This window comes from Epinephelus lanceolatus, chromosome 2, assembly GCF_041903045.1.
Source record: "Epinephelus lanceolatus isolate andai-2023 chromosome 2, ASM4190304v1, whole genome shotgun sequence".
In the NCBI taxonomy this organism is placed as follows: domain Eukaryota; kingdom Metazoa; phylum Chordata; class Actinopteri; order Perciformes; family Serranidae; genus Epinephelus; species Epinephelus lanceolatus.
In genome coordinates, this window is record NC_135735.1 from 6619848 (window position 1) to 6641671 (window position 21824).

A 21824-nucleotide genomic window follows, 5' to 3' on the forward strand; every position below is an offset into this window, starting at 1 on the left:
AGCCTAATTTTTATACAAGTAATATTCATATTGGTTCAAATGAAGAATTTGATCATATTTCCCATCTTTGCTGAACAAATTTATGTAAAAGGAATTAAAGGTCTGTAAAATTCTCTGATTCCAGCTTCTAAATGTGAATATTTTCCAGTTTCTTTACTGCTCTGTGACAGTCAGGATAATATCTTTGGGTTGAGGATAGGCCTGCAACTAACTATTATTTTCATTGTTGACTAATCTGTTGATTATTTCTTCGATTAGTCGACTAATCATTTTATCGAAAAATGTGTTAAAATGTTGAAAAATGTCGGTCTGTCTCTCCCAAACCCCAAAATTATGTCATCTAATGTCTTGTTTCGTACTCACTCACTCACATTTTAGCATCATGGGAGAGTGTGTAAAGCTGCCAATATTTGAACATAAGAAACTGCAATAAGAGTTTTTGGGGTACTTTTACAGTACTTTTCTCTGAAAAATGACTCAAAGTCGACTACTAGAATAGTCACCGATTATTTTAATAGTCAATTAGTCATCGATTAGTCGACTAATCGTTGCAGCCCTAGTTGAGGACACACCAAAACACTGAAGAACATCACCTTTGGCTTTGGGAAACAATGCATTTTTCACTATTTTCTTACATTTTACAGACCAAACAACTTACTTATTATTTGAGAAAATAACCAACAATAAAAATAATCGTTAGATGCAGCCCTAACAAACATAATGCAGACTTGATGTTCTCTGTGAAGGATAACACAACATAAACAAGAATCAAGAGTCTACTAATTGATTTTCATACTTAACAGAGATAAATGGAAATCAGTGGCTGTCTGAAACAGCAGGAATGACACATTCAGATATATAGTTCAATCATTCTAAAATTATCGGCAAAAACACAACCAGTACAAGAGTTGGGGAGATGAAAAATCAGAAACACCCTGGCATGGTGCTTTAACTTCAAATGTTTGTTTTTAAATGGACAGATTTATGATCACCCAGCACCCATCATCCCCACCTCCTTCTACCCAGTGTGGTGCACTACAAACAGACAGATGTTGCATGTGTGGCGAGGAGAAGAGCGGCCGGCTGTAAAAGTAGACAGAGTTCCTACACTGACATACACAACACCACATACTTTATCCTTTCCTCAAACACACACACAAGCCCGTACAAAGAGAATTCGTGCATGTTCTTCAGTCCCTCATCAACTCTTCTCCACTCCCTCTTTGGTCTCCGTGCAGCCATGAAACTTTATATGGGAGAACACAAGCACACGACACAAGCACACGCATAGACCAGCCACATCTGCACTACACAATTTCCACATGATTCCCACATCGTAATTAGATCAGAAGTTTACACGGATAGCTTCATGGCCACAGTCGGCCACTTTGCCTCCGCTCCTATTCTTCTGAGTCTCACACACACACACACACACACACACACACACACACACACACACGCTCACAAACACACACAGGCACACATTCCTCCATTGTGACTCAGGACAATTGTGCTTTCTCTAGAAACTGTTGAATTAGTGTAAAAGCTAAATACGTTAAAGTTCAAACACAGTCTGGATGCCACAAACTACACTGCTACGATTCTGCTGAAAAGAGATTCGTCTGTGTTTGTGTGTGTGTGTGTGTGTGTGTGTGTGTGTATGTGTGTTCATTGTGATTCTGCATTCTCACGGTCACACACAGAACGTGGAAACTGCTCTCTCTCCGCCTTGTGTCTCCATATATTTAATAATTCACTGTGATTAGAAGACAAGAACATAAAATTTTACTCCTCTGTTTTATGATCCGACTTCTTAATTCAATCAGCATAATAGAAGCAGAGTCACATGGGCCTCGACTCTCCTCACTGACACAACAACACACACCACGCAAACACACACTGAATGTCATTCAGGTAGTTTGTTTCATCATCTGAGGAAATAAATCTTTCGGTTAGCTTCAAAGTCTTAAAATCTGATCTCTTTCTCTGGATTTACTCCTAGGAGCTCAGTCCATAAGGAATTAAGTTGGGAAGCAGAGGGTCATTGGTCCAAGACCCCATCCTGACCAAGTGTGGAATGTGGACTGGCAGCTGCCGAGGTGCCCCTGACTAAGGCAGCCCCCTCGCTTAATGCATGTATAGATCCTGTTTGTGCATGTGTGTGTATTCCAGGCCTCCAACAGAGCGAAAAAATGAATTCCCACCCGCATTAATAAAGTATACCTCCTCCAGTAATTGAGTATCAAAATGGTTACCCATTAATTGTTTCAGTACCAGCCTAAGTGTAGATTCAAACATGCCAGAAGTATCCAGATAGACATATTTCATTTCTTTAGTTGTTCCCAATTTACAAATCTGAACCTGAAAAGGCCACAATTTCACATTTTCACAAGTTTCAAATTGCTATAAGATTTGAAATGTCTCTATTGTGCAACTAAAGTTAATCTGGGGACTCGCAGTGCGAGATGGATTTTTTAATAGAGATCATTTGGACGAGCGGAGGCACTAGCAGGACAGTACATTTGTGTGGGAATAAATACTTAAGGGTTATGCCTGTATTTTTTTCGGGCCACTGCAACAACATGAATCATGACTCCCTAAAATCTTGGTATTTCATTCGGGGGCAGTGTGTTGTGTACCTGATGCGCATCCTCATCAGCGCCCATCGAGTAGTCTCAGCACTATTTGGATAAGCTACTAAAATCGTAACCTAAGAAGTGGTTTATTAACCTAATCTTTGCTTAAACCCCAAGTTTAAACCTAAAGAAGAACCTAATGCATTTTTTGTGATCATTGACTGACGAAGATAAACTTAGACCTTGAATTTCTGGAACAGCTGAAACTGCAACTAGACTTCTTGAAACAACCTGACTGCTGCTACTTTCTAAAATTGACCATCATAACATTATACTGAAAATAAATACTGCAAAAGTATATCGACATTTTTATGGACTTAATTATGTCCAACAACAAGAATCAACACAGATGAGGGGGCACCTTTATACTTGACATGCATCAAATAAAGTGATCTCATATTGTAGCTATGTGTGTATTATTCAGTCTAGTTTGCCTCATTTTTCAACCTTTAGTCAAACTTTTAATTTTCATCAAACCAAAATAATTCAGGATTTTTGTTGTATATTCTTACAAAGGTGCATGGAAGTCATCATATACAGTAGACACTCATCATATACAGTAGAAACTCATGAACATGCACTCAGAGCAGGGGCTGAGATGGTCAAGAAGGTTGCCAAAGCTTGAACTGCTACATGCTGTAAAATAACATCATCTAAAACTTCCACATGAAGTTTTCAGGGAGTCCCAACATGAATCTCTGTGATGATATGAGCTCTGTGGTTACGAGATTGACTGGAGTGAGTCCAGGAGGAGGGGCGTCCGGCTGCAGAGCGGTGGACCAGAGAATCGATCAGACGATACTAATGGATTAGGAAGGTCCAGCTAGATGCTCTGATATCTGTCAGCTGCTTCCATGTGTCTCCTTAAATAAGTAACGTAACGCAGATCAATATGTGGCAATCAGGCTCACTGAACATTCAACCGGCCAGAGATCAATAACACTTAGCATCCCCTCTCCCAACCCCTAACTAGCTTAATGTGACAGAGGAAGACTGATGGAGACAGAACATCAACACACACACAAACACAACCACACACCTCTCAAAGAGACTTAGGAAGTGTCAAACAAAAGGGCAGCGTCTACTTCTCTACTCTATGAGCCAGCGGGGGAAAAAAATGAAAAAGGAGACCCTCACATTGACATTTCACATCGATACGCAGAAGTGTAAAAGAGGAGCAGTGAAGATCTCCTCCACTTGACATGCTCTGCAGGAAAATACTCCTGTCTGGCTCTGCTGCCAAGACTTCCCTCCAGCCAAACGCCGTCTGGTGCCAGAAGTCACTCAAGCATTTTTCTGCATGGGGCATACACCACGCAGAGCGCCTCGCTCTGCCTCTGCACCAGAAATACTACCCCGCCTGGACCAGTGACCCATTCACTGTTTCACTGGGTGATGATGGGATCCATATGGGCCCAATTATATTTTTTTCTTACTATTCTGGACTATTTATGCAGGAAAACTCTGCCTGAGCACACTTGTACCTTTCTAGCAAAAATTCAGAAGTCACGCACTTAACGCAAATTTGCACCAGGGAGCTGCCAAGCACAACTGGAGGCTTGGTTAAGTGGTGGGAGTTGAAGGCCTTGCTTGAGGGGAGATATTCAGACGAGAACTGCTGATTTATTCTGTACAAACATGACTTATGAGGCTGGTTCAACCAGTAAGTTCAAGTTAGGTTTTAAAATTAGAGAGAAAAACCTTTAAAACCAAAATCACATTAGTACAAATTTAATATCCATCCAGAAATACCTATATAAGAAATATAGCTAGGGCTTAAGTTAAAATAAAATCTTGGTTGACAATCGATTGCTTAATTGGGGAGAAAAAAAATCTACGTTATCTCTAGATTAACGAAATTGGCCACGTGGCACCAACAGCACTCGACCCAGTAGTTTGTGTATCCATCAAAGGTTATTTTTAATTCTTTACGATATGAGCACTGCATATCTACACTGAAATACAAATGCCAATAGTTTGCAGAAGCACTGAGCATCTGTGCTAAGCGCTACATGTTTAGTGTTTTATTCTGGTTGCTAAGAGTTGATAAATGTTCATCTTTGGGTATACTGCTGAGCATCACTGTCACTTTTTATCCAGCTGTACTATTACAGAGAAGGAGGGTGGGATAAACATCACAACACATTTAGCACAAGTTAGGGCTGGGCGCTATGGCCCTAAAATAAAATTATGATATTTCAGGGTATTTTTGCAGTAACGATATTCTGATATTCTTGACAATTTAACGAATAGTTTATATATATATATATATATATATATATATATATATATACACACTATTAATTTAAGAAAATAGAATTGTAACAAAATAAGTGATACAGTTTTACAGTTTGCCTTCAAATAATTAATAAAGCCAAACAAAAATGATCTCTCATTTCTTTAGTTTGTGAACAACAACAGTAACTTACAATATCAATAGCTGAACTAAATAAAATCAACCACAAATTACACATTTAAATAGCTCCCAAATACAAAAAATGTCCCCTGGGATCTATATATATATATATAAATCAACAGCTGATTTCCTTCTTTTAGTAAAATCCTAAATGATTGTTTTTTTTTCCACCTGGACCTTTATGCTCTGCCATTTCTCCTCTAATCATCACGCTGTAACCTGTGACCGGCTGTTACGATACCACAACTATCACACAGGAGTTTATTGTCGAGCTGTGAACGTCACGTAGGTTTACATTACCAAAGGTTTATGACACAATCACTTGAAGACACCAACTCCCGTGTGTGCACAGCAAGAGAGGAGAGGGAGAGACGCTGTGCTGCTGCCAGAGGAGCCGCTGAATGAGTTCCCTCTGAGCGGTAAGTCGCTAAGAGTCTGAGAAGTCCAGGGCTGTTCATAAAACATTCAGGACGCCACAGTTTATTCCACACTACTGAAGCTGCTCCTCTTTTTGAAACCACCGTGGAGTCGGTAATAATTTCGCTTTCAGCCATGCTTGTTGTTGCCGTGGGTAACAGTATGACATCAATATGTCAACAAGTCGAAATATAGTGAGTATCACAAGATGAATTTTCCATATGATATTAAAAATTACAAGGGTATTATCGTGAACAAGATGATATGGCACACCCTTAGTACAAGTGCTAAACAACAACGTACTGATAGCTATAGACCGGCGGGGGGCCATCCTCCCATCAGCCTTCTATTCATCAGCACTTTACCTAATGCTAACATTCAAACTTCCGTGTATATTCTGTATCACAGTAACCAACCATAGCATCCCAGCTGAAAAAACGCCGTGCCTCCAAAGCACTGTACTGCTCCCAGCTGGGCATTTTCAAGAGAGCACCTGTCGTTTTCAGCCGGGGAAAAAAAATACAATTGGCCAACCAATGAGAATTTGGTCAGAAAAGAGCATGTTGACCAACCAATTAACCTTCCGACCAGAAGGTGTCAGCCCTAAATACAGCAGTAACAAACAGTTGAGGCTGGGTATGCATCTTTAGAACTATTTTGGTCAAATGGCACCGGGCATCAAAAACTGTCAAATACTGAAAGTTAATATCAAATGTCTGGTCAGATTTGTGATCTTTTTTACTTAATGACTGATCTGACCCTTCAAAAAAAAAATCAGACTATTTTATTTAGACAAAAATCTGATACAGATGCTTGTGTTTATATGATTTAACATTTGAGATGTTTGGTTACTTCCATTTAATAAAAAACATGTTTATATCAATCAAGGAAGGTTATAAAAAGCTTCAGTAAAAAAAAACAAAAAAAAACTTGAGTAACCTTTAAAAAAAAGCCGGTGGCTCACAGATCAGGTTCTCTAATCAATCACGACAAATGTTTTGAAATCAGAGACAAAAGTTTGTATTGAAATCTTTTATACACGCAGGACTCTCTGTCCAACTTCATTGGTCACTAACTGGGCAATCATCGATTTAAACTTGATCACACAGACCAAATACACTCAGAGCAGACACATGGATCAAGCAATCACATCAAAGCCAGTAAACAGGCGTCAGATTTAGTTTGTTCAAGTTTCAAATTGGACCGATCAGAGTCAATGAATCTCCGAGTTAAGTCACAGTGAGAAGGAAACGAAGATAGAGGGAAAGAAAGAGCAAACTCACTGCATCCGTCCTCGTCGCTGTGGTCCCCACAGTCGTTGTCTCCGTCACACTGCCACTGGGCCGGGATGCAGGTACACTCCCCGAATGCACTGACCGCACATGTGAAGTGGTTCCTCCCGCACGAGCACTCAGCGCTGCCCTGAACTCCTGCACACACACAGGAAGAAGAGGGTTAGAGCTAATCAGACATGTTACGGTTAACTGCCTTTGTTTTGTTACTGAAATTCATAGAAACAAATAGTGATCCTGTGAGTTATACAAAACTAGCTCATCTTTCCATCATTCACTCGTCACACTGACTGAAGGTGAAGGTATGAAACGTGCAGGTGAACACGTAGCAAAAATCACAACCTGCTGCTGAATGCAACCTGACTTTAACAACACAACAGAGGAGGCCGACATTTACTGTAACACACACACACACACACACACAACCACATTTTACCCATGTGATTCCCCACTTTGTTTTCTTATGATTATATATATTCGCCCTCCTTAACTGCTCCCTACTCAACCTCCCTGAATGTGTGACCAAAGTTTTATAAAGCCAAAGCCATGTGTGCAAAAATCTGTTTAGCGCACTTTAATGTGATTCTCTATTTGATGTATGCCGCAGCAGTAAACTCCACCTGCCTGGGATTCTATGCAGAATGAATCTGAATCACTGTTCACATCACGACGTTTGTCAGGGGACTCAGAGGCAGTGTTGCTCATGTAAAACACTGGAGAAACAACGGGAGACTATTAGGGCCTTTCTACACGGGACTAAAGTTGGGAACTTCTGCTGAAAAATATGACAAGCAAAGATGAAATCAACTCAACCATGACCCTCTGTGTTATCTTTGGCAAGTCTAATGTATGTGGAGACAAGTCAGGTGTCACATCTTGTTAAAGGGGATCTTTTATGCTTTTCCTTGTTTTCTGTCATGATGTTACACTGAAGGATGTTCATATTAAACGTGGCCAAAGCTTCAAACAATAAGGTAGACATATGTAAAAGTGATCCCCCTGAGCAAAGATCTTAAGCTTCAGACCGCTCTGAAAACTCTTTCATTTTTCTACTTTGCATACAAGCTGATGTCGACTAGTGATGGATTTCTTTACACTGTCATATGCTCCAGGCACGTTACTGCTAGTGTTTCATTATATAGCATACACCGCTACATGTAGCTACATGCTAACATCAGTGAAACATGTAATCTTCGCTGCTACTGTTGTAAATTTCTCCATTATTTTGGATCATGTCCAGATGTGAAAACTTTGCTTTACCAGTGAATTTCTTATGATAGAAAGTGCCGCCATTCTCCATTACAGTCATTCCCCTGGCTGCGATGATGGTGCAGAGACGCCGAGAGCGCAGATATGGAACACCCAGAAACACGGACCATTCAGAGCAGACTGGGATTTTATTAGGAGTTAAGTTTAAAAAGACTAGACCTAAAACAGCTCATTTCAGAGAGTAAATACAGGTGTTCTAGCACAGACAGTAATTAAAGCACGCAAACATGTTCTACTTGAAATGTTTAATACAAGTATGAACCTGAAAATTAACATAACAGGTCCCAAATTAAGTCTCGAGTCCTTGATAGCAACTGCAAGTGCACTGGAAGTTTTTCCCATTTATCAATGCCGAACGTTTCTTTTCAAATCTGTGTGATAGTGTTTTTACGTAGCCCACACGGCTACATGTAGCTACATGCTAACGCCAGTGAAACATGTAATCTTGGTTGCAGATGTTGTAAATTTTGGATCACATGAGGGTGTGAAGACTGGTTTAGAAGCTCTTAAGAGTAATTTTTCATGATGGTCATGATGGAAAGTGCCAATATTCTCCGTTACAGTCATTCCCCCAGCTGCAATGATGGTGCAGAGACGCCAAGAGCGCAAATACGGAACACCCAGAAACACGAACCACTCAGAGCAGACTTGGCTTCTTATCAGAATTTGAGTTTAAAGAGAGAAGCACAATACAATACAATACAGGTCAATACAGGTGTTTTTTTTACCATTAAGGCATGCAAACGTGTTCTAGTTGAAACCTTTAATGCAAGTAAGAACCTGAAAATTGATATAACAGGTCCCAAATTAAGTCTCAAGTCACTGAGAGCAACTGCAAGTCCACTGGAAGTCTTTCTCCATCAACCAATGCTGAACATTTCTTTTCAAATCTGTGTGATAGTGTTTTTACACAGCTGAGACCTTCCAGTGCGCAGGCCTTCAATATTCAAGCTGGGTATGCAATGCTGCCTGATGCTGTCATTTTTTTATTATATTTCTGTGATTTGACTGGAACAAAACTTGAAACTTGGCTTGGATTCACTTAGAATTCTGAAGTCCAGTCCACTCTTTAGGGAACAAAGTTACATAAATCTGACCCCAGTTCAAGTTTCTACTGCAGAACAGTGACACTTCTATCCCCTCTGCCAAATGTATGATGCCTAATAATCTAACGTAATACTAAGAAATTGCAGTGGTAACAAAACAGCAGTTCAGTCTGACTATCAGGCTGCTACTCAGCTACATTCATGTTCTGTTTTCTTTTAGCATTAGCATTTAGCTGCATTTTTCTTCTGCCATGCAGCGTCTTTGTCACCCCTCAGTGCGCTGTGTACTGTAAACCACAGCCTAACACACTCCATACAGCCACACACTATGTCACCATGTGCAGATGAGACTTCACAAACCTCCTGAGAGCAATAAACATACCTGATCTTTATATGAATGGCTTTCATTAAACAAATCAGAACATAAACATGTGTGTTGTATGTGTCACAGCGAGAGACAGTATAATGGCCATTAGTATACAGCTGTACAGCCTCAGGTAGTTTTTACATCTCAGGGTGAGGAGGGTTTATAAATCGGTGTAAATCTGCATGTGTGAACAATGCAGTGATGCTTCCAGCTGAGATCCTTTGTGATAAGTAGGACGAGTGATTTATTTAGTGGATTTTTTCCCCTGTGGTTCTTTCTCAACCTCAAAAAACAAATGATATAAAAGTGTTGTTGGACCGCACTGACACCAATCAGTTGGATGATTCATTAAGTGACTAATGAGGTTTGGGAGTTTAAAAATTAGTCAATTTACCTACCTGAAAGAAAATCAGTCAGCTGTCACTCAGAGCACAGATGTCAGTGTTTCCCACATTAATTACAATCTATGTGTGGCGGGAGGGTGCTACAGATAAGCAAACTTTCAGTCTTTGAGTGTTGGTGTGTCCCTTTGTGATCTGTGTCCCCTCTATGAATTCTGAGGTCTTTACAGGCCCATGAACGCAGCACAGGCAGAACTCTTTGCCACACCCTTAGCAGCAGTTTGCAGAGTTTGAGTCACTGCGTTGTGAACTGATCAGATGGTCAGTTTGCGGTCAGATTGATCAGAGCTGATCAGGTCAGACTGATGGATTAGTTCAGAGGAGCAGCTGCTGCAGAGGTGAGTGAAAGCAAACTTTGTTGCTGCTACTACACAGGTTACACCCAGCGCTGGACGGCATGGTGTGCATTCTATTTCTATATGAATTACCAAATGATTGAGTCCCTTCACCAAGGCCCAAAAAACCCCACTAACACCCACTAACATTTGGCGTTTGTATGTAATGGGAAAGATTACAGCTGGGTTAAATGACACTGCAGCAGTCACAGGTATTTATCGGCTCCAGCTCCAGTTGGCACTGATACCGATACCTGGGTGAACGCACTAATTCTAGCCCCTTTACCAGCGAGATGCAATGAGGTGCCACCACAATATACCATCCGTCTCAATCCAAGCAGTGCTCAAACATCTATCCAAATTCGTCTGTATCAAAATTGAAAGAAAGACTTCCTAAGTCAGAGAGAAATATAACAAAGTCATCAGCGTAACTTTTTTACTAACCTCCATGCTGCTTTCTATTGTTCACTAACCTAATTGCCAGGCAGTCTGTGATGTCAAACATGACAAACCTGTAAAAAATACAGAAAGGTATGCTTGTCTGCAGCAGAGATCTATACTGCTCTAGTCTAGTTGCAATGGGAAAGGAATCTATCAGTGTTTAAAAAACCTGCGTACATGATCTTATTTTGGTGGAAAAGGAACTACAGTATTATTGAATGAGTACAAGTATTACAATTTAGACTCCCCACTGGATTCACACACTGAGTCAAGTGGTAAGATCAGTGAGCATTTCCGACATTTTGTAATTGAGACCTGCTGGAACAAATCAGTGTCTATATGTGGATCCTGGTGTCAGAAATTACATATGTTAATGCGGTGGACACAGTTAGCCACAGACTTATTTTTCTCCTTAGAGGCCTTTAGAAGTAAATCTAGTGAATCACAAGAAAAAGAGCAGCGATTAGAGCTCAGTCTGTCCTGTTACAGCCATTCACAAAATATATAGGGGGCTTTACTGCCCTGAGCAGGCAGCAGAGAAACATCATGAATCTATGAAACATCCTCAGTCTCTCTCTACTGCAGATCGACTAATTCTGATTAATGACAAATGAAATCACATTACATTAAAATACATAAACATATTGTTTAGTGAATCCCTTTTAGTCCAACACGTTGCTCACTGGCCCTTTAATATGAGCTGTTTTGCTGACAGTGTGCATATGTGCGCAGACAAACACGGTGTCCCAAAAATACATAGTCAAACACACACACACAGGGTCCATACGTTCGGTACACTGTGCTCTGATTACTCACCACAGCAGAGAAAAACACAGAGTCACCACATTTTCAGACACATCACAGCAAATCACGTCCAGGAGAGGAAATAAATAAAGGTTTCCCATTTTGCTCTCACTTTGAAGCCCATTAATGACCATCTGTGTGTGTGTATGCGTCTATTTTGCTGAAACTGGCCTGCCGCAACAAACCCAGAGTTTCTTGGAACGCGCATGTGTGTATGTGTGCATGGATGTGTGGTTCCTGGCCTCCTCACAAAGGCATCAGTCAACCCAGGAGGGCCTGGCAGAGAGAGCTCAGTAACCTTCAGATCCCTCCCACAGCACTAAATTAATGGCCTCTTTCTTTTCATTTCCCTCTCCTTCTCCTCATTCTTGTCTTTCCACCATCCCCTCTTCACACTTCCCCTTCAGCTGCCTCTCGTCTTTTCTCCTCTTCCCCACTTTCTTTCCTCTCCCCTCCCCCCTCGTTTCCAGAATTCTCGACTAACGGGAGTGAAACCGGGATGGCGTCATCCAAGTCTTCCTGTCTGTGAAGTTGTCTTTCTAATTTTCTCGCGCAGTCTGTGCTTCCTGCAGTCGTCAGCCCCCGGGGGCATGCCGTTTACCTTACCAGACAGTGTTCACGCAGACAGGTACAGACTAAGGCCTGAAAATCCCCGCCAAAGACTAATTCCTGATCCAACAGTACAACACAGATAACTCATACTGCTGTGTTGTGAGCTGTGCTGGATTTGTAACTTTAAGCATATGTGTGTTTCATTCAGATGTGCATGTGTGTGTGTGGGTTTGCACAGAGCTAAATTAGAGTCTGCGAGCTGGAGCTGAAGTTGTGTCAACATAAAGCCACATCACAGGCCGTGCATTTGTCAAACATGCTTTAAAAAGCAGAGGCCATGGGCTCAGACCAGAACCAAAGAAACCATCATACGTACTGTACTGCACATGCATCTGTACGTACCAGGACTAAGAATAGGAACAGGCGATATGTATGTAATATACAGTACAGGCCAAAAGTTTGGACACACCTTCTCATTCAATGTGTTTTCTTTATTTTCATGACTATTTACATTGTAGATTCTCACTGAAGGCATCAAAACTATGAATGAACACATGTGGAGTTATGTACTTAACAAAAAAAGGTGAAATAACTGAAAACATGTTTTATATTCTAGTTTCTTCAAAATAGCCACCCTTTGCTCTGATTACTGCTTTGCACACTCTTGGCATTCTCTCGATGAGCTTCAAGAGGTAGTCACCTGAAATGGTTTCCACTTCACAGGTGTGCCTTATCAGGGTTAATTAGTGGAATTTCTTGCTTTATCAATGGGGTTGGGACCATCAGTTGTGTTGTGCAGAAGTCAGGTTAATACACAGCCGACAGCCCTATTGGACAACTGTTAAAATTCATATTATGGCAAGAACCAATCAGCTAACTAAAGAAAAATGAGTGGCCATCATTACTTTAAGAAATGAAGGTCAGTCGGTCCGGAAAATTGCAAAAACTTTAAATGTGTCCCCAAGTGGAGTCGCAAAAACCATCAAGCGCTACAACGAAACTGGCACACATGAGGACCGACCCAGGAAAGGAAGACCAAGAGTCACCTCTGCTTCTGAGGATAAGTTCATCCGAGTCACCAGCCTCAGAAATCGCAAGTTAACAGCAGCTCAGATCAGAGACCAGATGAATGCCACACAGAGTTCTAGCAGCAGACCCATCTCTAGAACAACTGTTAAGAGGAGACTGCGCGAATCAGGCCTTCATGGTCAAATAGCTGCTAGGAAACCACTGCTAAGGAGAGGCAACAAGCAGAAGAGATTTGTTTGGGCCAAGAAACACAAGGAATGGACATTAGACCAGTGGAAATCTGTGCTTTGGTCTGATGAGTCCAAATTTGAGATCTTTGGTTCCAACCGCCGTGTCTTTGTGAGACGCAGAAAAGGTGAACGGATGGATTCCACATGCCTGGTTCCCACTGTGAAGCATGGAGGAGGAGGTGTGATGGTGTGGGGGTGTTTTGCTGCTGACACTGTTGGGGATTTATTCAAAATTGAAGGCACACTGAACCAGCATGGCTACCACAGCATCCTGCAGCGACATGCCATCCCATCCGGTTTGCGTTTAGTTGGACGATCATTTATTTTTCAACAGGACAATGACCCCAAACACACCTCCAGGCTGTGTAAGGGCTATTTGACCAAGAAGGAGAGTGATGGAGTGCTGCGGCAGATGACCTGGCCTCCACAGTCACCGGACCTGAACCCAATCGAGATGGTTCGGGGTGAGCTGGACCGCAGAGTGAAGGCAAAGGGCCCAACAAGTGCTAAACACCTCTGGGAACTCCTTCAAGACTGTTGGAAAACCATTTCAGGTGACTACCTCTTGAAGCTCATGGAGAGAATGCCAAGAGTGTGCAAAGCAGTAATCAGAGCAAAGGGTGGCTATTTTGAAGAAACTAGAATATAAAACATGTTTTCAGTTATTTCACCTTTTTTTGTTAAGTACATAACTCCACATGTGTTCATTCATAGTTTTGATGCCTTCAGTGAGAATCTACAATGTAAATAGTCATGAAAATAAAGAAAACGCATTGAATGAGAAGGTGTGTCCAAACTTTTGGCCTGTACTGTATGTTGCAAGATGACAGCATGAGATCTGTCAACACGTAGAGAAGTTGGTGCACGGTTTCTGGTTGTATCCATCGCTTTAATGTTGCTAAACACAAATTTAAGGGATTCATATCAGATTTTTTTTTTGTTTATGTCAAAAATTACAGATATCAGACGACATATTGTTATATCTTTTAAAAAACTCTAAAATACTGACCTCAGCATCAGCCTCAAAAACGCAGGTAGTTATGTATTATATTGAAAGAAAACCATCTGTGACAAGTTTAGATTTTTGCACAAATACAGCTTGACTCGAGAGAATTAAATCTCTACTGTATCTCTAACTTTTCAGATTACTTAAGATGTCTAGATGAAACACTTTCAATCTGCAAATCTGAGCAACTTCTCACGAAACTACATTATGCTTCCCTTTGTTTAGCCTAGTTTATTAACTCTAAACCAGTTGATGGAAACATGCCTAATTTGCATTTCTTCTTTACAACATTATAAAAGTTTGCTCACAATTGAACAGAAGCACAAGTAATCTCAATATTTTAGGGTCAAACTGAACAAAAAGCAGAGCTGCCAAACACTTCAGAGTTCAAATGTCTGCCAGACAGAAGAAGGAAAAAGGAAGCACCTCTTCCTCAGTAACGCAACATAAATTACCCTTACACTGCTGCCAAGTCACGAAAGATGACAGGTGCATACACTGTATGTTCAAGCACACCAGCCACATGAAACATTGCCAATAAAAGCTGGCATGATAGACAACTAATTTTTTCCCGACTGAAACAAATTCCACAAAACCTAATACTTGTGTTAGATGACCAAGGTAATCTCCTTGTTTCCAGTTCACATCCTCTACTTCTTGTAATCTCTTTACTGATGGATTACAGCCATACATTAGGCATAGTCTATACTGCGAACTTCTCACAAAACTACGTTATGTTACACAGAGTTCAAATGTCTGCCAGACGGAAGAAGTAAGAAGGAAGCACCTCTTCCTCAGTAACGCAACATAAATTACCCTTATGCTGCTGCCAAGACTGCGCCAAGAAAGGTGTCACATACATACACTGGATGCACAAGCACACCAGCCACAGTTTTACAGCAAGACTTCCTTTAAAACTTTCAAAGCTGTCTGATCAGAAAAATAAAAATGTATTGCGTGCACTGGTGTGAATACTGTCCAGCATGTTGGGGTGCAAAGACTTTCTTATTCTTGCAGTGTGTTCTGGGAGAGCATTGAGCTAACATGTGCCTTTAAACAATGCAAAGAATAGTTTGTAGTTCTGTAACTCTTTAAAACTTGGATCCAAGGGGGGAAAAGACCCAGATATTAACTCATGAGACTGATAATGACAAGGGAAAGATCAGCACACTGATCATGAGTTTCAGAAATAAGTTTGAATGTGTGTCAGAACCAGCACATCAGGGATTTCTACTGTGAGCATGAACCTACTGAAGAAGCAAAGAGAGAATCATTGCCGCTCACTATGTGGTTATGTAAGGCTGCAGACAAACACACACACCGACACACACACACGCACACACCATGCAGTAGCAGCCAGGCATGGCAGCCCTGTGCTTTCAAGAGCACCAGCATGACAAGCCTCTGATGCATCACACAGATAACAGATCACATGCTGGGTTGTTTTGGAGAGACGGTGAATCACTTTGAGCTGTAAGTTTAGCAACAATACATCATTCAATCCATTGCTGGATGTTTAAGTGGAGCAGATACAGTAGAATCACCTGAGCTGTGAATTGATCGTAAGCTGGATCTTCTTAAACTGCCTGAAAAGCTGAGATGAGAAAAAATAACTGAACAGACGCAGCACAGGGACAAAGTGTCAGTGAAGAACAGGAAAACTTTTCTGATGTTTTCATCTAGCTGACCTTCATAAAAAAAGCCTTCCAGCAAGGAGAGACCGTAATAAAGAGATGTAAAATACAGCTACAGTTTAAAGTTGTTCTAAATACACTAAGTGCTGTGAGCTTGCTTTCAAAATGTTTTTGCACTTTGAGCACCCCAAGCTGAATGTCATCTAGTTCCGTCACACTCGAGAGGAGGCAGACATCTTTATGGCCGATATCTCCAACACTCGGCAACTCACACCAAAACAATCTCACCTGATAAATAGCTTTACATTTAAAGAAACACTATGTTTTTAGTTCTTCTGAGGTTCACTGACCCTTTAAGAGTTGTCTTCTCTCTTGTCAGTAGACACCAGAACTTGAGATTAAACTCTCTGAGAGACAGTGAGTCATCTTGTTTGCTACTGAACAGTGAAAATATGCGTCCAACTTTGTCGATGTGATGGATTCAATTTTTGCACATTAATGTCAGCAGGCGATTAACATACCCACTTTAAGAGGAGGAAAGCTCCAATTTGAGTCCAATAACAGGTGATGAGCACTGACGTGTTGAACCCGCTGTGTTTGAGCTGTGAGTCAGACAGAGCCTCCAGTAGAGAAAAAGAAAACAGAGACCACCAAAGATCCTCCACTGCTGGTTACTACAGCCTCAAACTGTCTAAACAGGCCTGGTGTAGAACAAGACAGGTGGTCCCCCAAAGGTAAACAGAGATGATCCCGCAAACCCACCCTGACACCACGCCTGAACCTGACCCGCCTACAGCATCAGCCAGCCGCCAAGAAGCCCGGGTTCACCGACCAAACCGAGCCGGATGCTGCCACGTCGTAGGAGTCTCAGATCTAACCAGGTGGCATCCAACCTCTGTTTCACCATTTCACAATTTGCAGTTGTTAAATAGTTAAATGACGAGTGTGAAGAGTTGAGGAGAGAGCAGTGGGGCCAAAACACACAATGGTAACTCAGCCCTGAGAGCGGGTGGCCACACGCTTTGAACGATGTCAAAAGGCTGCCAGTTAATTAGGCGTGGACCTCCCTGGAGACTACCTGGAGGGTCGGAGCTGCGTCTTTCTTTCAGCGTGTGAGTGTGCCGCTATAAAAAGCGATAAGCGGGAAATTGGGGGGGAAAATGAGCCACCTGACAATGCGAAGGGTAAGACAGGGGCACGGAGGGAGTGAGTCAAGCCTTTTGTCCGCCCTCTGTCTTCCTGCCACCCGTCCGCTGCTGATGTCGAACTGTAAAGGCTTCTGAGAGACAGCTGTGTCTCAGCGTGTCAGCAACTGTTCAGCCCGAACCAGCTGCATTCAGCTGCGCCGCACAGCGTCGCGCAGCGCTGCACAATGAGAATGGACACAACTGGCGTCCCACCTCGCTGTCAGGCAACAGTGTTCTTCCTTCGTCACGTCTCGCCATGTGAGGCTGCTGACAGAACGAGACGCCTGACTGATCACGTATGTGGGACGGCTGTTCACCTGTAATGACTGTCATTCCCCATTTGTGCTGAACAGAGAGGACTGTGACAGTGTTCCTGCCTTCTTGATATTAATAATGGTGAAATTATAGTTCCAAAAATAAGAAAAACACTTTTGCAACACCTGGTTTTGGGTGAAGACATTTTGAAGGACACAGGTAGATATAATATTTTCATTTCTGGATACAGAGATATATCAGGATATGTTAGTATGACACAGTATTAAAGATAACGTAAGTAAACAGAGTATAGAAACATTAACACTGAAGGAATTCTAACTAGGAAAAGTTTCAGCTGGTTACAATCTGCAGTCCTCACCACTAGGTCCCACTAAATCCCCCCTAAATCTTACACACTGGACCTTTAAGGAGGAATCAACACAAACTGGAACGAGTGAGATTATGTGTTAAAAAAAAAGTGTTTCTGCTTGCAAAGCCATCTTTGGCTTATCAGGAAAAACAAACCTGTCTAATTTTAATGTCCTCACCTCACACAGCAGACTCTATCATCCCCATCTTCTATCTAGTCTATCACATTTAGATTGATTTGACATCACAACGTGGGGCGCTTTGTATCAGCTGTACATTATTCATCTGAATAATTGTGACTCTGCATCAAAGGTGAAAGCCAATATCTGAGAGCAAACTTTTTACCTACCAGACTTTTATGAGAAAGACACGCTTTGTGTGTTATGAGCCGTGGAAAGCTGTAATATTGTGACAAAATAAATCTTGTTCTTCTTGCTCTGTAGTGTGTTGTTGTCTTAACGTCACACATGTTAATGTGTTAGCAAACAATCAAGCGGACACGAAGCGACAATAACATTCATTTGGAGCTGTGTTTCAGTCTACATCTTGAAATCTAAATCCAATTTTCATTTAAGCTCTGAAAAAGGGATTTGTTGTGCTCCAGTTTCTTCACTGATAAATGTCTGCTGTTCAGTCCTGGGCAGGTGGGATACAGCGTCCCTGTTGCTGCTGCAAACGAGACGAGCCTGAACACTACAGAAAATGTTCCATAAATTAAAACAATGAGCTTAAAAAGGCTAAGTGGGTTAATCACCTTTCACTACATGCATTCATTGTTACAAATAAATATTGATCGGCAGAGCTTACAGCACCATTTCCCAGACTCCTGCTCCTTTTTATCCTCCTATTTCTCTCCATTACAACATATGGAAGCTCTAAAGCTGCTCCAACACTCAAAGAGCACATTCGCTGAATTCCCTGTGGTTATGATGGCTCTGGGTTACGCCGGCTTGGCTACACGATGCCAAACAGCTCATCCTCCCTGCCCGTTCCCCCTCTCCATCGGCTCATCTCCACCTACTAATTTGCCCGCCGTAGGTCAGGCCGCCCTGATGTGGCAAGCTGATAACCACAGCAGCACATGTTGAGCTCCGCTGGGAAAAAAAAGAAGTGTGGAGGAACAACATGCATGAGCAGACGCACACATGTGCCACTGTTCAACCCAAGGGAAATTCTCAAATCTCTTAAAATATCCGGTTTGGGCAATCAAGTGTCTAAACGAAGTACCAGACAAACAAGTTCAGTCTGATGCCAAATCTTCAAAGCATTGCTAAAAATCTTCCTGGACAGGCCCATCATCACGAGCTCATCCCTCTGGTTTGCTCGCTCGCACACAAAAACACACAGGAGTGTTTGAAATGTGCAGCAGTTGGTCGGCAGCGGGGTTCTTTTCACGCCTGCTCATCTCAGACTTTCATTAAAACTCCAGTCTTATCACACTGCAGCGCTCAATCACTTTCCTCTGACATAACTCAGCAGGAGGGTGTGTGTGTGTGTGTGTGTGTGTGTTGTTGGCTTGCCTTTAAGGCTGAACCATGTTGAGACTCCTCCAACCTGACCAGGGACTTCATTACAGACCCTTATTTCTGCATGTTCATCATGTGCAGTAGCCTTATTCAAGCAAACAGCACCAGACACGCACACACACAGGAACACACACTCAAAGACACACTCAGCCAAGTCATTGCCTATTAACTAAGTGCGACCCAGAAGCATGTGGGAGGATACTGTCCTTTATTCCCTTGAAATGAGCAAAAACAACATAATTACACGCTTAGTGATATATCATCGTCCTGCTGCTGAGGGTTAAAAATAAAGGCCTCTGAGATCAAACAAGGGGGAGAAATGAAAGGATAGTGCTGCTGTGGAGTTGTATACAGCACACACACACACACACACACACAGTGCCATCATCAGCGGTCGGCCAGCAGTCTCTCTGAAGTCAGTTCAAAGATAACACTGACTTGGCCAGGGATGAGTGGATGGCTGCTGGACGGGCATGTGGGCTGGCACAGAGGGGTGGGCAGCTAAGTGGGAGGGGTGGGTGAGTTTAAAAAATACACTAAAAAACAGGAAAAAAGTTGTGTTTTAGTGTATTTTTCATTTGTTACTTTAGTGAAACAAGTGCGAGAATCTGCCAGCATTTGGAGATAAACCAACGTAATCCCTCAAATCTTATTTTCTCTGGGCAAAGTGTCAAAATCTCAGAATGAAACATAACGCGGATGCATTCAGTTGAGTGAAAACCTCCACCAACACACAATAACCCTCCAACATGCAAAGCTGCAGCCTCCAGAAATGTTTACATTTGTTTATAATTTACCCTCATGTTGGATTTTCTGTAAAACGTGAATGCAACACATTATACACGTCTTTTATCTATTAAGGTGAAGCATTAACTGCATAGAATCATGTGCCAAATCAAATTTATTTGTACAGAATCATGTGCAACATTAAAGCTCCTGTGTGTAGGATTTAGATGGATCTATTATAACTATGTTTTCATCAGTTTATAATCACCTTACACTAAAAATCATTGTGTTTTATAACCTTAGAATGAGCTGTTCATATCTACATACAGAGCAGGTCCTCTCCATTGAGCCTGCCATGGTGTTTGACAGTTGCTCTGAACTGACAAACAAACCCTGACTACAGATTGGGCCGTTCACGTTTTTTTGCGTTTGCCACTGTAGTTCTCCTACACATTTGGCACATTGGAGAAAATTCAGTCCACTAGATGCCACTAAATCCGACACACTAGAATTTTAAAGATAAATACAGTCATTTGATCAAATTTACTAGTTAGCTTTGAGCTAATTTCCAGTCATGTTAAATAAATAATAGAGCTAAAAAACAGGTGCTGTCTAACAGAAGTCTTAAATCTGTGCTACAGCCAAAATCGAATCACTGGATCTTTGGACCAAAAAAGATGCATCCAGCACCCAACGGTACTTTTTTCGGTATTTTACTATCAATTACTGCTTCTTATCTGTTATTATAAAAATAAAGTTTCAGTTGTAAAAAATAAAATCAAGCTTCTTAATCTCAACAATTTTATTTCATTCATTCATTCATTTTCTATAACCACTTATCCTGTTGGGGGTTACGGGGGGGGCTGGAGCCTATCCCAGTTGACACTGGGAGAGAGGTGAGGTTCACCCTGGACAGGTCACCAGACTATCACAGGGCTGACACATAGAGACAGACAACCATTCACACTCACATTCACACCTACGGACAATTTAGAGTCACGAATTAAACTGACGTGCATGTCGCTGGGTTGTGGAAGGAAGCCGGAGTACCCAGAGAAAACCTATGCTAACAGAGGGAGAACATGTAAACTCTGAGAAGGGCACCCCCACCCTGGGTTTGAACTTTTTATCCAAGTTATTTTGTTGAGGTGCTTTTTGGCTAAACGCTCTGAGTCAATTTACGTTTCCCCTGGTAAGTGAGATGTAGCATATACAGCTACGGCTTTTACTGTGAAAGGTTCGAACAGAAGGAGTGAGGCTGTAATGTGCTGCTGTTGGCAATGCGGGCAGCAATAAAGAGTTTGCCGTCATAGATCAGAGTACGGAGCCTCTGTGTTATTTTATTACCTTCATAAGAATAGGTGCAACTCATAACACTTGGCTACATTTATTTAAAACATATTACAAACTGCACACAAAACACAATCCATCCCCTTCCTCTTTCTCCTCTCCCAAAGCCGTCCCTACGATCTCCAGCTCAACTCAACTCAAAGTGAGCACTGTCTGCAGTGAGTTTTTGAAAAGTGTAACCACACACACCATTGCCTTGACTCACTGTGACTTAAACAAGCTGCAGGGGTGACTTAGTGTCTCTACACTCAGCCAGATGTGCTCTCATGTAGCAAAATTTGGCACTGATTGATTTAATGTGAATCAGTACTCATTGGTATAGATGTAATTCAGTTGTTACCCATGAAAGTAAAGAGTTCCAACACTAACAAAACCTGTCTGTAGCTTTGTGAGTATCTCATAGACAAGTAAACTCATTTACACAAAGAACTGTAAAATCTTTTCTCCCGCTTGGCAGATTTTTTTTACTTGTTTAAAGAAGAAAGATTTGAAGTGTTGCAGCAGATGACGTCAGTGTTTGGATTGTTGCATCTTGC

General features: G+C 41.7%; 1 protein-coding gene across 3 annotated transcripts in view; it reads right to left on the minus strand.

The window, feature by feature from the left end:
* lrp4 (low density lipoprotein receptor-related protein 4) overlaps positions 1-21824 on the minus strand; it is a 156851-nt gene that overhangs the window by 82151 nt on the left and 52876 nt on the right. For all 3 annotated transcript variants that reach the window (XM_033622077.2, XM_033622068.2, XM_033622087.2), the window contains exon 2: positions 6753-6899. In XM_033622077.2, coding sequence (XP_033477968.2) covers positions 6753-6899 — 147 coding nt within the window. The remainder of the gene's footprint in view (positions 1-6752; positions 6900-21824) is intronic.